This window comes from Cheilinus undulatus, linkage group 16 (assembly GCF_018320785.1).
Source record: "Cheilinus undulatus linkage group 16, ASM1832078v1, whole genome shotgun sequence".
NCBI lineage: Eukaryota > Metazoa > Chordata > Actinopteri > Labriformes > Labridae > Cheilinus > Cheilinus undulatus.
In genome coordinates this window covers 25,619,627-25,634,021 of record NC_054880.1, presented here as the reverse complement: position 1 = coordinate 25,634,021, position 14,395 = coordinate 25,619,627, and the positions used below count along the sequence as shown (strand labels likewise).

The 14,395-nt window shown below is 39.1% G+C and overlaps 1 protein-coding gene across 1 annotated transcript in view; it reads right to left on the bottom strand.

Annotated features, from left to right (window-relative positions):
* thsd7aa (thrombospondin, type I, domain containing 7Aa) overlaps positions 1–14,395 on the bottom strand; it is a 205,390-nt gene that overhangs the window by 87,010 nt on the left and 103,985 nt on the right. The window contains exons 3-4 of the mRNA XM_041808955.1: positions 8,828–9,076; positions 5,419–5,609 (exon numbers count right to left, since the gene is read on the bottom strand). Of these exons, the coding sequence (XP_041664889.1) occupies positions 5,419–5,609; positions 8,828–9,076 (440 nt within the window). The remainder of the gene's footprint in view (positions 1–5,418; positions 5,610–8,827; positions 9,077–14,395) is intronic.

The window sequence follows — 14,395 nt, the reverse complement described above, 5'->3', positions numbered from 1 at the left end:
GTGTTGATAAGAAAATGAACAACAGTAGTTATCCAAAAGCTCAAATGGGAGGATACATTTCAATGCCAAATTCCTCTGCTTTCATTTCTGGGAACTTCGGGGCAGGGGGTGGGGAATGGCCTATTTTTCTTTTCATTAGGGTCAGATCAAAGCTACACAAATTTAGCCTGATGTTGGCCGCAATTGCAACCTCACTGCCCATCAGGAAAGATCGGGCCTGAATGTTAACATTGGGAACAATAAATAATCTTGTAGTATGACTTAATCAGTGTTGTATCCAGGACAACCCCTTATCAACACGACTGTCATGTTAAAAGACTATGTCTATAATCAGATACTTTCTAAACTTTAGCATTGCGATGCTAACAGATGGAAGGGATTGAACTTTTGCTGCTTTGAGAGAGACGAAGCCACAGTCTGCTTCTTTTAATCATTCAGGACTAAAGTTGTGTGAAATATGTTTTAAAACGCATCTTCAGCAGGTAAGATGTCTGCTCCTGCTACACCTTGTTCAAGTGATAAATAGACAAGCACTCCAGCAATTAGCCTGCCCCCGACCTTACAGTGAACTATGGCCTGAGTGCAGCTGCCTGACTCTGTGCCGGAGCAGATACAGAAGTCTGTTTTCTGGTACCAATCTCTCTGTTATGATGGTTTCTATGACCAGTAGGCCACCATGGCTGATAGATTTGGCAGGAAGAAGGAAGCTTGCTTAAGGTAGAAGTTCTAGTGATGAGAGCTAGTTCAACTAGCGGAGAAAACTCTGAAACTGAACCAGTTGTTGAACCAGTCCCTGTTGCTGACTCCTGTGACGCTCTGCTGACCAGATTTAGAGGATTGTTAGCCTGTTTCTGTTTGTAGGCTACCAAAGGTCATAATAAGATTATTACTTCAATTATTTGTTTGTAAGCTGTAATCAAATTGTCTGGTTGCCACATTACCACTATTGCTGCTGCTTACACTCCTACCTACTACTGTTAAGTGAGTCATCTAGATATTTGTTTCAATCGCTGGCTCAGTTGTGTTCCCACAGAAAACAAAACGCTCCAGGGTTTGATCAGAAGCGAGCTGAGACCACTTCTATCACGCAATCTTGGCTCTCTTGTGTTGTTCCAAAAAAATAAGAAAAGAAAAGAAAAAAGAGCACTATTTTGTTTCGGAACTTCTTCAAACCATCCAGGTGTGGCAGCACCCTTAAACAAGCAGGAATAGAAAAAAAGAAATCAGTTAGAAAGTGTTGAAATGAACAATGGGGATGGATAAAGGCTCTCATTATCATCTTGGCATGTCCGAGTAAAACGATGGGTATAATTATACGAGACATGACAGCACTAAACCTGTCTGAGAGTGAGGACAGGTGCTGGGTGAAAACACGGAGGATGTGTTTCAGCAGCTGGGCTGGCAGAGCTTCTCCTCATTTATCACATCAGCTCCTCTTTCCTTTCCTCTCACTCCATCCTTTGTTAAAACACCTTGCAGCCAAATCTAGTCACTTCTCACCCATCATAAAACCTCCATTAACGTCTCCGAGCTCCCACCCTAAAACACTTTCCATAACAATCACAGTGTTAACATGCAGACCCAGGTGGTTATTTCAGGTTTTATCCTGACAATAAAGGTAAAAAGAGAACAGCGGAAACCTCACTGCTGTTAACAAAATTAGCAATGTGGCATCTTGACACTGAAGGATGAAAGTGTGCGGCTGGTTGTGAGCATCTGATCTGAATAATTTGGAGCAGCAGACGCCGGTGCAGCCTCCCTGGCCAGATGGACCGAGACTTACTGTGTCAGTGCTGGATAAGCACGGGCATGCTACCAGGCTCCTTCCAGCCTCAGTGTGCTCAGTAATACCACCAATTTAGGTGAAAGCTCATAATTCATCTGCTCTCCTCTCTATGTGGCTTTTGCACGTACATTAGCATATTCATACAGCTCCGCTCCAGATTTGATATGAGGAAACAGCTTTAATTCTCCTCTGCTCCTCATACAGGGGGGGAGGATATCAGTGACTCTGTGCAGAGCTGGAACAGATGACACGACTTTAGTGTTTGTGTGAAATGAAAGCCTGAGCAGATGATTCAAAAGCTCATAAACAACTTTTTTTTTTTTTTTGTCTGCCGCTCGGCCCGCGCAGATGTGATTTGAAGCAGCTTGCGTCAAAACATGGGCTATTAAAGATGCTGTTATTTACTCCACAAACCCGCTGTGCTCCTGGTTGCCCAGAATCGGATGTTGTTTATTTGTTATTTGAGAATATAAAAGGCTCTGTTTGGCAGTTACAGTAGTGGAACTGGGATTAAACTGTGGATTACCTGAAAAAGACCCACATATTTGACTATAACGCAATAACTGGAGACTAAAACAGATGTTTTCCTTGCAAACCCAGCCAGTAAAGTAATACAAATTTAACAAGAAGCCGTCAGTGTCCTCTGTTTATAGTTTCGACACAACCCTTCCACTAAAATCTTTATGCTACATTTTTCTTCCATTTTTCCTTTTTTTTTTAAATACGGTAAATGTACCTGCAGAGCTGGTGAAATTCAAAAAGGTAAAAAACTGAAAGATTGATTCTTGTGCAAAGAATTAGACTAGAAAAACACTTAAAAAACATTTTAAAAACTACTTCCACTGAAAACATAAATGTCAAAGTAAGGATTAGGGTATGCCGCAGGATATGGATATTGATACTGTATATCCTTTAGCCAGTTTTCTCCTGTTCATTGACCCTAATTCATGTAACTGGCACCACCATGAAACAGTGAAAAGCTGAGTCAAATTTGAAGAGACATCTGCTTTTTAAATCAGAACACCAATATGTGGCACCAGTTACGATCATTATAATGCATGAGTCAGGGCAACATCACACATTGCTGCATCGACCATTCTTCCCAGCACCACTGCAGAGGGATAATTATCTAAGAAAAGCAGCCAATCAGTGCCAGTCTTATGTTAAATCTTCCTCTTTCCTTCAGGCCTCTGAATCCCTGCTAATCATGCATGCCCACTGCACCTGCTGTCCATCAAGAGATCAACCGAGCGTTATTTTTACTCCAAGTCTTCACCCACTCACTGCTAGATCATTTGTCCTGTCACTGGTTTCATAGATGAGGTAATTTGTTCTTTGACTTTCTATTCCTGGATTTTATCAGCAGTTCTCTGTTTATGCTCAGAGCTGTTACTTACCTGCCTGCCTCTTCATCTGCCTCCTCATCCTCTTGCCTCATCCTCATGTTGCAATCTAGCATTTCTGTCCTTTATACAACAAGTCAACTGGTCTAACTTGCATCACTCCTGCAACTTGATAAGTCAGTCTTGTTTCCATAAATACTTCCATAAAAGAAGAGATTGAATTTAATGTCAAACAGTCCAGTAATGTGCTTGATCCAATCTAAAGGGAATGCTATGGTGGTATGCGTGTGGTGGTTAATCATAATGATCTATAACCAAATAAAATACACGCAGATGGCCTCACCTAAGAGCCAAAGTCCAAAACCACAGAGGAATTTTTGTCACAGGCAAAGTGATGGCTGAACAGAAGTCCCATACTCAGCCCATTAAATATAAAGACGATCAGTGGAGGTTCAACAAAACAAAGAAATACAAACATGAGCACAGCAATACTGTCTCAGCTAAAGCTGGCCATACACTACTCTGTCTTTTACATCAATCCTGAGGTGCACAGTCAAGCTCTGAACATCCTTTGTTTTCCGGACAATGTGGGCTTTAATAATAAGTCTGCTGCAGAAATGTCACTTGAATATATATATATCTTTTAAGTTATGGGATTATAAATACAAAAGAAAAAAACTGAGCGGAAACTCACAGATTTCTATGTGTGATACACAGTAAAAAATAATGACTTTTTCTTTTGCACAAACTTGTTCTCCAATCTCTTGGGGACCAAAGGTTAAAAAAAAAACATTCTGTGACAATAAGCCTTCTAAAATTTTACAAAAAGTCCCTCTTCTATGTGTTAGCTCCGTTGTGTCATAAGTCAAAGTCGTATCTGTCTGCAAAGACACAGAGGGAGACATCACAGGTTCTCTGTCTCTCTTTCTCTCCATTATGGGCTATTCAAGCTGTCTCCTCAGATATACTGTACATGAGCAGTATGGTGCGATGATGGCACAGCCTGCCATTGGTTGTCACATCCAGGTCACAATGCATTGTGGGATACAATACAGACATCATGGCAAACAGCATTAGCTGCTAGCAGCAGAAACGATCGAAAATGGATTTTAAAAAGACGTTCACTATCAGAGTTACTGGCATGAATGTAATCATTGAAGAGCCTGGAAAGTCAGCCAAGTTTCAGGCTTGCTAGGAAAGCCTCTTTAAGGGCTACAAAGGCTTCATTAGAATGACAAAACAGAGGGCAATAAATAAAAGTAAGTGGCTAAGATTAATGGTTTAATAGTTATTTCACTTTTTGTCTCTTCTTGTCTACAGGGCGTCAGCCTGAGAGGGTTAACCCCAGAAAAAATTCTCATTTTTTGGAAATTAAATGTTTATTCAACCTCCTGAAATGCAAAAAAAAAAAAAAAAAAAAAGAAAAATTGCCATAAAAGTTCATATTTTTTGCATCATTTTTGATACATTAGACGTTTTTGGCAACTGATAATCCACTGAAGGGCATTTTATATTTTTTCTGATTGTGTTCAAAAGATTAAGTAATTTATTGATCATATTGATTAGATTGAGATCTAAAAAAAATATGTATTAAATTTGATACAAAAGGCATTAAGGGGTTAAGCCCAACTTTAGGTCAGATTTTCCCCCTCGGATGACAAAGGGAATGTCGCAATTCGAGGCTTGTCGCAAACAATATTTGTCCAGATAATCCTAAAGTGTGAGGTGTCAAAATGACTATTTTACTGCTCTACTTCACATCAGTTGTCTTTTCACAGAAAACGCCTTCAAATGAGCAAGAGCGAGCAGGTTGGGTCTTTTTATCACCACTATCACAAATGTGGTTTGCAGCTCACAAACATAACCCGGACTGCACCTTCATCTCAGGCAGGATTTCACCCATATTCTTTTCCTTGTTCTTTTGTGTTTTGCAGTCACTGTAAAGCAATTCAGGATTTCACTTGTCGTCCATGCAGTTTCTCTTACGTCTGCAAAGGGCACATGTAGTGAAGAGGTTGTGAATATTCAGAGTGAGCTGGATAAAACCCATAACAACTCAGAGAGCCTATTGAATCTGTGACTGTGGTGCATTATGATGTGATGATGTATGCACTAGAGGAAAGAGTGTTAAGGGTAACAACTGAGCTTTTTCCCAGTATGGGGCAGCTTGGCCTTGTGTGAGTACTTAAGTAATATGAAGAGGTCAATAAATAATTCCTTATCTTTACATTAATAAAATGCAAGACTAAAAGGTAAAATTGTAGAAGAAAGGCATACTTGGAGATTTACCTTCTTTGCTCCGGAGTGAGCCCAGCTGCTGGTTAGCTGCAGGTGTTTCAACACTTGTCTGGACACAGTACACATCCCGGGTTTGAATCCCGCCTCCACATAACCCAGTCTGGTTTCCACGGCGTCGGTCCTGCTGGCTCAGCAGCACGTCCACCCGGCACTCAGTCCACTCAGTGGTCTTCCAGCTGTAACTGAGGACACAAGAGGAAACAAGAGGAGTTATCAGCAACATCTCATCTAAAGAACTGAAAAAAGGGGTGCACAGACCAGTGGTTCTAAACTGGTCCACAGTCAGGACCCAGCACCTCCTTGTCGACCAGCCAGGAACCAATTTCTGAAAATTTTCAATCATAACTAAATGTTCTTAATGAAAAATGAGGCAGTTTGGACTTGAGATGCAGCAAAAGATGACGCAATAAGACATGGAGACATTTCTTTCAAAATAAAAGCACATCATTGACTTTTTGCATCATTTTTTTTCTTCCAGGCGCATTTTCTAATCCGGTTTAATATCTAAAAGCCAACAGCTGTCTTAAATAAATATAAGTGTTGTATATACAGGGTAATAGTCATAAGGTAAAAGTGTTTCTAATGTTATAGATCATGTTATGCATCATGCTGATGGCTTAAATGCTGAACTCAAGGCTTCAAAAAGGCCGTCAGTGAGCCTGTGTTTGACGTCATGTTGGTTACAGTCTTTATTCATAATCAATGCTTTTCACGGGCACTGAACTGAATCGGTCTTGCCTGAGTGATCCACAACGGTGGCTGCTCTCAGCTTTGTCAGAAGACTTTTGACGTTATTGACCTGAGATCTCTGTTTACAATATGCCTGAGGATTTGCAATTTAAACAGACTGTCCACAGCCAGCTCTGTAAGGCTGGGTTTTTTTAAACCTGAAAGGAGGTTGTTAATTGCAGCGTCTATTCATAGAAGGGTTTGTGTCTGGCAGGAGAATTGGCAGCAGTCTGCTTCAGCAGTAATGTATTGTGGTTTCAGCCCTGAGGTCACAAAATGTAAACCCTGCCTCCATCTCTGCCCATAATGGAATTCATTTGAGGTCGCCAATGAAAGGGTCCATATTCATGAGCCAGGTCTCTCTGTGTGCTGCCTCTGCACTGCTGCGGGACAATGAGGCCCCTGGGAGAGCAGAGCATTGTGGGGCTTTAAGTTCTCCAGATGGGGACACTCACAGGGAGCAGTGTTTCAGCACCATGGACAGAGGCGCTGCCTCTCTTCCTGCTGTCTGAGCAGACGGCAGAAGTCGATGGAGATCGATTTACTGTTTTATATTATGGTCGATTCTTTTCTGACCATAAAACAGAACAATAACATCAGCAGATCCCAGCACTGTAGGAAATACATGTATTATGGTCTGCATGCTGCCACTAACCAGAATTAAAGACCCTAATGCAGGCCTATTCAATTAGCAGCTCTGGGACCACATGCAGCCCAGAACCAACACGCAAGTGGCCCAGCCTGTGGTCATGCTAGAGATGCAGAGGGCAACCTGTTTTGCAAGTTTTCATAAATTTCCACAGTATTTCAGACCATGAATGCAACACTCCGCACAGCAACAGTCTACCTACAATGCACTGCATTGTTTTGAAGCATGGCTAGCAATGCTGATGGAAGAAGCCCCAAGATACAGAGTATAAAACATGTCCTTTTTTAACTGTAGCTACAACTGTGCAAATTTAGTTTTTTTGCACTTTAAGACATGCCTGGGCAAGATGGGACAAAAATTATTATTAACAGATATTCATTTCATTTTTTCATTCTATTTATTTTATTTTTATTCAAGTAAAAAAAAGACATTTCTACCTCAGGTTGTGTTCAAATACAGCTCTGTCATTCTGTTTTAAAGCACTTTTTGATATGCTTTTGTCATGTTGCCAAATTTAAAAGGGAGACTATGAATAAAAACTGCATAGTTTTCATAAAATTGATCTGTATTCGATCGAAATTTAACATTACCAGCTACTTACTGGGCGCCAAACGTGTCTGGCCAAGCTACATTTCTTGATTCTAAAATTTGGCCCAGATGAATTTGTAATCGAATAGCCCTGCTCTATTGGGACTTTTTGTGTGCTAAACATTGTATGTTTTTCTACATAGTTTAGAATTAGGGCCATGCTTCCAACAAAAAGATTTCAGCCAAAAACAGTCACCTTTTTGTGTTTTGTGGCTGAAAATGGAAAGTTTTGAGTTTTCAAGAATGCAATCTTTGAAAATGCCATGATTTTTGTCATCATGTAAACTGCCGTCTTCTTCTCAAAACTGAGACTCTCTACTCAGGCCAAAACCTGGTATCTCCAAAATCAGCACTTTTCATGGAATGAAAGAAATGCAGCATTTTGCAATTAATTTAACACTGAATGGTCATAGTCAGCATCTTTTAAACACTTTTGGAGTTTTTTAAAACCCACTAACAGATGTAAAAGGTGACCAATAGCATTAATTTCTAAAAACAAAACAAAGAAAAGAAAAGAAACATGATAAATGGATATACAAGGTCTTGCCCCAACGCAAGCATAGGGCAGCTACACACAGCACACCATAAGCTTTTGTTGGCCTGTGAAGTGAGCTAGTTAACTCTTATTCTACTGGCATGAACACAAATTTCAACATTAGATTAATATTTCTCATTCAAGTCTTTAGCAGATGAGCAGATGAGGAGGACAATGGTTTGCGATTTTGCCCCAACTGACGGCGTGCTCCCTTGTCCAATGCAAGCATTTCTGGGGTGTGCTTGCACGTACACACCACAGACAAACTTAAATACAATAACACTACACTCATTAAGCATTGCAAAACTTCATGGAGGTTTAAGTGATTCATCCTAAAACAAACTGCCAAAACCATAGTTAAAGACTGATATTCATATGTGATTTAGAGAAGATGACGTGTAATGCTGTGTTTGATTTAAGAAGCTTACTTTGCAGAGAGTTTAACAAGCATTTATAGATCTTCCAGTTAGTGTGTATAGAAATAAGCAAACACTCATGTGCAGGCCAGTACTGTATTCTCCCCATATACACTGCAAACCCAAGCAACATGCTTCAGGTTTAGAAAATGTGGAAAGAAAGTCTCAAAGGGAGCAACAGGCTGTGCTCACAATCCATAATCTCCTCCAAACAAACAGACCCACTAAGCCCCATCTTCCGGTCTCAGTTGATTGTGTTAGCTTGATAACATTTGCTAATTAAAAGATTAATTATTATGAGAAGACAAAATGACAAACAACATGCTGACCTATTATCTGTATACTCAGGCGGCACTAGAAGCTAATAATGATGCTTAGGAAATGGTAAATCCCACAAATTTCTACTCCGATGAGTAGAAAATTCAATGAAAAACTCCTTCTTTCAGCACTGTTGCAGAGGAGTCTTTCTATCTTTATACTTACACAATACATGGCAGCACGCCGTCTCCCTGCGGGCTGCACGCCTCCTTCTCCTCCAGCTCCGGGCATTCTGCTCCTCCACCGATGGGGAACTGGCTCACTTTTCTGGTGCGAGTACGTTCCCCCTTGGGCCCGTTGGCGTCATAGCACTCCTTAGAGCAAACAGACCACTCGGACCACTCAGTCACATCACAGTCTTTGGTCATGACGCAGGCCTGGAAGGTCACAGGAAGTGTCTCCTGGGAGCAAAAACTGGAAGAGAGGCAAAAAGAGAAGAAGCTTTACTACCACAAGAGTCACAAAAGAGAATACATAAACAGTAAGTTCTCCTTCTTGAAGATTTTTTTTGTCAAATACGTCAGAAAAGGTCCTCTTTTGAAAATCAGTGCAGTTAATAGAAAAGTTACATCTTGCAAGATGATTTTGCACCCTGCAATAAAGGCAAAAGCAACAAAGATTTTGGTTTTAATAGTGAGGGGAAACATAGAGATTGGGAGGATAAAGTGGTGGCTGACGCAGAGGAAAAGCATCCAGATTAAATGTCAGAAAATCAAGCTTTTACTTGCAAAAGTTATTGAAAGATAACTTATTTTGGGCTACAAAGATTGGAAATTGCTACAGAAGATTGCTTCAGGCAAGAGCCATAAAATGGACTGTAAATGCAGCGGCAGATTTCAAAATGCTTGTTTCTTCCGCTGATGCCCTCAGATTGGTTTAGGTCAAATGCTGTGATGGTTTTGTTGAAACTAAAACGGCTTTTACATCACTCTCTTCAAAGCCAGCAGACTCCATCAACAAAAACAGTCATTTTTCCTCTCGCTTGAGTCGATTGAGATGTCTCTATTTATTTCTTCCACATGGAAGTCAAAAAAATACTCACAAAAAACCCCCAACAGATCAAAAGCCATAGACCAGAAAAGTCTGATTCTGAAAAATAGAGGGTTTTTTTTGCTACTATATCATATCATATCATAAAAAAATGTGTCATACTGTAACATATCACACTGTACTGTACTGTATCATATTGTATGCATATTGTAATGCCAGTTTCAAGGAAAGTAATGCTTTGGATTAAAGCCATAATAGGTTTGATTATTTAAAAAGGTATCTGTTTTCATTAGAGATGTTTGGTTCCCTTCACATGAGGGATACTAAGTAACTAATAACAATTACTGAAATTACTGTAATTGTTGTCAAATTATTTGTACTTCTTTGAGTAGATTTTGAAATCACTATTTTTATGCTGCATGAGTTTTAACCAAAGTAACTGTACTTTGGTTAGCTCGGTTGGCTCTACTGAAGCGCAATGCTCTTGTGCTTTTTCCACCTCTGTACAGTGAAGGGGGTACAGTAAAGGTTAAAATTGTGAACATGTAAGAACTCATCGAAGTGTGGACAATGTTAACAGTGTGAGCACCACTGTTTTTCTTTCTTTTTCTTGCAAGTAAATGTCTTAATGCCTTAGCTGAATGTGGCTACTCAAAACTCTAGTACATTGGTCATACACAAGTTAGAACTTAATAAAACTACAAACAATTTTATTTCTATTTTCTGGATGCTTTAACATGGCTGTGTTACAGTTCAGATGGAGCCTTTAGCATGGATTGCTTGCCTGATTAAAACAAAACAAAACAAAACATATAATTATGACATTACCTAGTTAAACCAATGAGTAACACTGGTGCCAGCTTGTCAATGAGGATGCTTACATTAATCATTTAGCTAGCAAATCCCTAATTTTTCAAATATAACGGAGGCATAAATGAGCCTTTAAAGAATGCTTTTCATTGTTGGTTTTTTAGTCAAAATTGACATTACCAGTCCTGGTACTGACTAGGAAGAAAAATACAATTTGAAGATTTATAACACGTGTTATCAGTCTATTATCCATATTGTAAGAAGCAGACATTAAACTGGCATCACAGCTTGGAAGCAGACAGCAAAAAACAAACTAAACAGCATTTTTCGATGTCAAACATAGAAATTAAAGCATTATTAGAGCTTCCTAAAGTGAGCGTAGTGTTGGGATTACAAAGATTTAAAGAAACATGGCTGTAACCTCCACGTCTCTCCTCGGTCTGACTCAGCCTGTGAGATAAAGACGGTTTGAAAGTCGTTTATTACCCACACAAACATTTTTTTATCTGTGTTTTCAGCGTCTGCGTCTCTGCACCGAGGCTCCGTTTGATGATGGGAGGCTGTGAAGCTCAAACACTTTGTTTCTTTTCTGTCTTTGTAAAAGGCTGAAAGGCCATTTAGAATAATGACACACTGCTTCTCCTTTCTACTTCACAGTTTTACTTCCCCTGTCCCCTTTTAGTCCCAACAGCTCCTTTTCTCCTCGACTCCTCTGAACGCATAGAAGCTTCTTCTACAAACAAACTGTCTGCTCTGTCTGCTTTGGCTTTTACATCCTGTATAAAGGATAGCATCACGATTTTCCTTCAGCCATTTAGCTTTGACTCAGATGTGACTTATACTGTATGGAAAATTATTAAGAAGCTAAAGCTATCTTTCTTGCACAACATTATACATTTGTTTCATTGCACTTAAGTCTGTAGAAACATTAACACCAGGGCATGCAGGTAAGGCCATGGTAAACAATTTTGAGAAGATTTCATACAAAGACCAAAGACACAGAAAGAATTTAAAACAATGAATAATGGAGATTCGAGGTTACAGCCTATCACCAGCAATGAGAAAATTTCTGGATGGTGGTCGTGATGTGGGGTCAGTGGTACTCAACCTTAAAAAGGCATTTGACATTGTCAACTAGGGGTGAGTATTGCAAGGACCTTACATTACGATACATACAGTATTATCATACTTGGGTCACTGTTTGAAAGTATCATGATATCAATCACAATATTGCAATATACTGCCATGGTCTACCCAGACAAAAAAAAAAGTTAACAGAGCACAATTTGGACTATTTAGCTCATAATTTCAACTATGGTTCTCATAATCATGACTTTTATCTCATAATTTCAACTTTGTATCTCACAATTATGACTTAGGATTCTTTTTTCTTTTTTTTAATTGCCTGACTTCCTGATTTTTCTTTTTTAAGTGGCAGAAATAGGCTTCCATAGATTACGGCCCGAATGATTGTTTATTTTATTTATTTGAAAGGGACAGTGGATTAATTCACCATCTGATTTAATCAGCCTATTATAGCCTATTCAAAATGGTTGTTAATCAGCCAAAAGTTGGTCAATAGATGCCATTGTGAACAGTCGTATTTTCTCAATTAAATTGCAAGGGATAATCTTGGTTTTACTCAGACATGATGTCTGTCTCTTTTACCCAGTAGAGGGCGCTCTGACTCCTTGAGCAACTTGGCTTAGCACCAAATTTATTGAAGAGAACGGTTTGCCCCTGTGGTGAGTGTATAACTAGTTTGTGGAACAAACAACAACTCCATAAGTTTCCTGTTTGAATTCAACCTGCTTTTCCATGAGTGATGATGTGCCACTAGTGTTGGTCATGCTTATCTTTTAATGTTAGCAAGCTAATGTTAGGATAACCTAGCTTAACATTAGCTAGCTATAAACTTTAACTGAGTCAGTGACGACACATAAGAGTGTAATATGTCACAGTAATATTACGCTCTCAGGCAGCTGCATGCCGCCAGATAAGACCAAATAAGACCAGTGAGTTTAATGACAGTGCTTATCCACTTACCTATTATCTACAGATAATCATGTATGCACTCTGACCACTTCATTGGACTCATCTGTGTAATGTAATGCACACCAATAACAACATCTCTACGATGAATTCTATTTCACTAAATGTATGACTTTGTAAATGTTGTGACATTGTCAGAGAGAGTCATTCTTTATGTTTATTACTAAGATTATAGCGATGTTGCTGTTGTTGTAAAAGGTGTACCTAATATTATGACCCTTTGGTGCATGTGAGTGGGGTTGGCAAACATCACAGACCTCAATATGACGCTCCTCACACCAACATTAAACTACCACCTCATACAGAACATACAGAGCATAAAGCACAGTATTCAGATTTCTGACTCTCAAGCTATTTGCTTTATTTATCAACTCACAGAAAGTTTAATCTGCAGATACAAATCGTTATCAGAATTCTTTTGTCCCTAATATTGGTATCGGACCCCAAAAATGCATATCAGTCCAGCCCTAGTGTTGATGTGTTTCTCCATTAGGAAACAGAGCTCATTTGAGAGATTTAAGGTTAAAATAAAGAATAAAAAATGGTGAGGATAATAATAATGAATAATGATGTCCCTAAGAAATAATCTTGGATCCACAGCTAACGTTTGATAAACAAAAACAAAGAACAACCTGAATTGTTTTAAATTATTAAGGATTAACTCAGGCAGCCCAAGTGTGTTATTGCTAGCTCTGCTAACGTTAGCCAAATTCTGTAAATCACTTTAAACCAAAAATGAAAAAATAAAACATACTCCTTTATGACTGTTTTCATAACTTAAGACCAGTTGAAAGCAACTAAATTTGCATTTAATTGGCTGTAAAATTCTTTGCCATGAAGCATCACAAATTCTCAATAAATTCTCATAATAATTGACAAAACAAAAAGCTCTGAATATTTAATTGGCAGGGAAAACATATCTACCAGTCAAGGAATAAATACAGTCTATACATTTCTTTGGAAACTCTTCTTATAGTTGAGTTTATATTTGAGTTTTGTAGCCTGGTCTCAGAGGAATAATTAGCCATTTTAGTGGGCAGATAAAACAAGAAATTCCCACTGAGATGTGCCAACAGTAAATAAAGTTGATCCTGGACCTTGGCCAGCATTAATACGGTCATCACTGTGGACTAAGCCTCTTTGAAGCTTTGAGCCATCTGTGCATTCAGCGAGTGTCTGAAAAATTAGTATGGATATGAGCTTCTCTTGTGGTTAAATATTTCAAAGCAGATATTAATCCTTCTGTGAATCATACAAATAGAATATTCTGCTTGAACTGGACGATGACGAGTGGCATTTGCTTGAAGTTTGAATGATTTATGAATGCTGACCTTCTCCCAGGCATTAAAAGCAAATGTATCACAAGAGCCTTGATTTTCTCGGTTGTAATGGAAGCTACTCACTGGCCTCTATTAGAGAGGCGAGTAGCGCTGAGAGACAGAATGAGGCCATTCATCCCGTCACAAAGAGCACGGCTCTCAGACGCCACATGGACGGTGACCTCGCTCCAGAGAAACATTTACAGAGACTGCACGTCTCACAGCCCAGCTCTGAGGGAAGAGCGTGGTGTTAGAGAGCGGGAGACGCTGCATGTGAGCTCATGGTGTTTAATACACAGGAATAAATATACAAAGAAATTTATATGCAAGAGTTATGGATATGAAAAATTTCTGCAAGATAAGAAAAATACATCTTTGAGGCATTTTATAATACAATTTATACTTAGAAAAATATCACATCTATACCATAAAACATCATTTAACAATAATCCTGTCTCATATTTTGTACATCTTTGATGATGTTTGGGAAACTTTTAGGTGTCTGTAGTAGCCAGTATTTCCCTCAAGTGTCAAAGTTTACTTAGCTACGCAGAAAATGTGG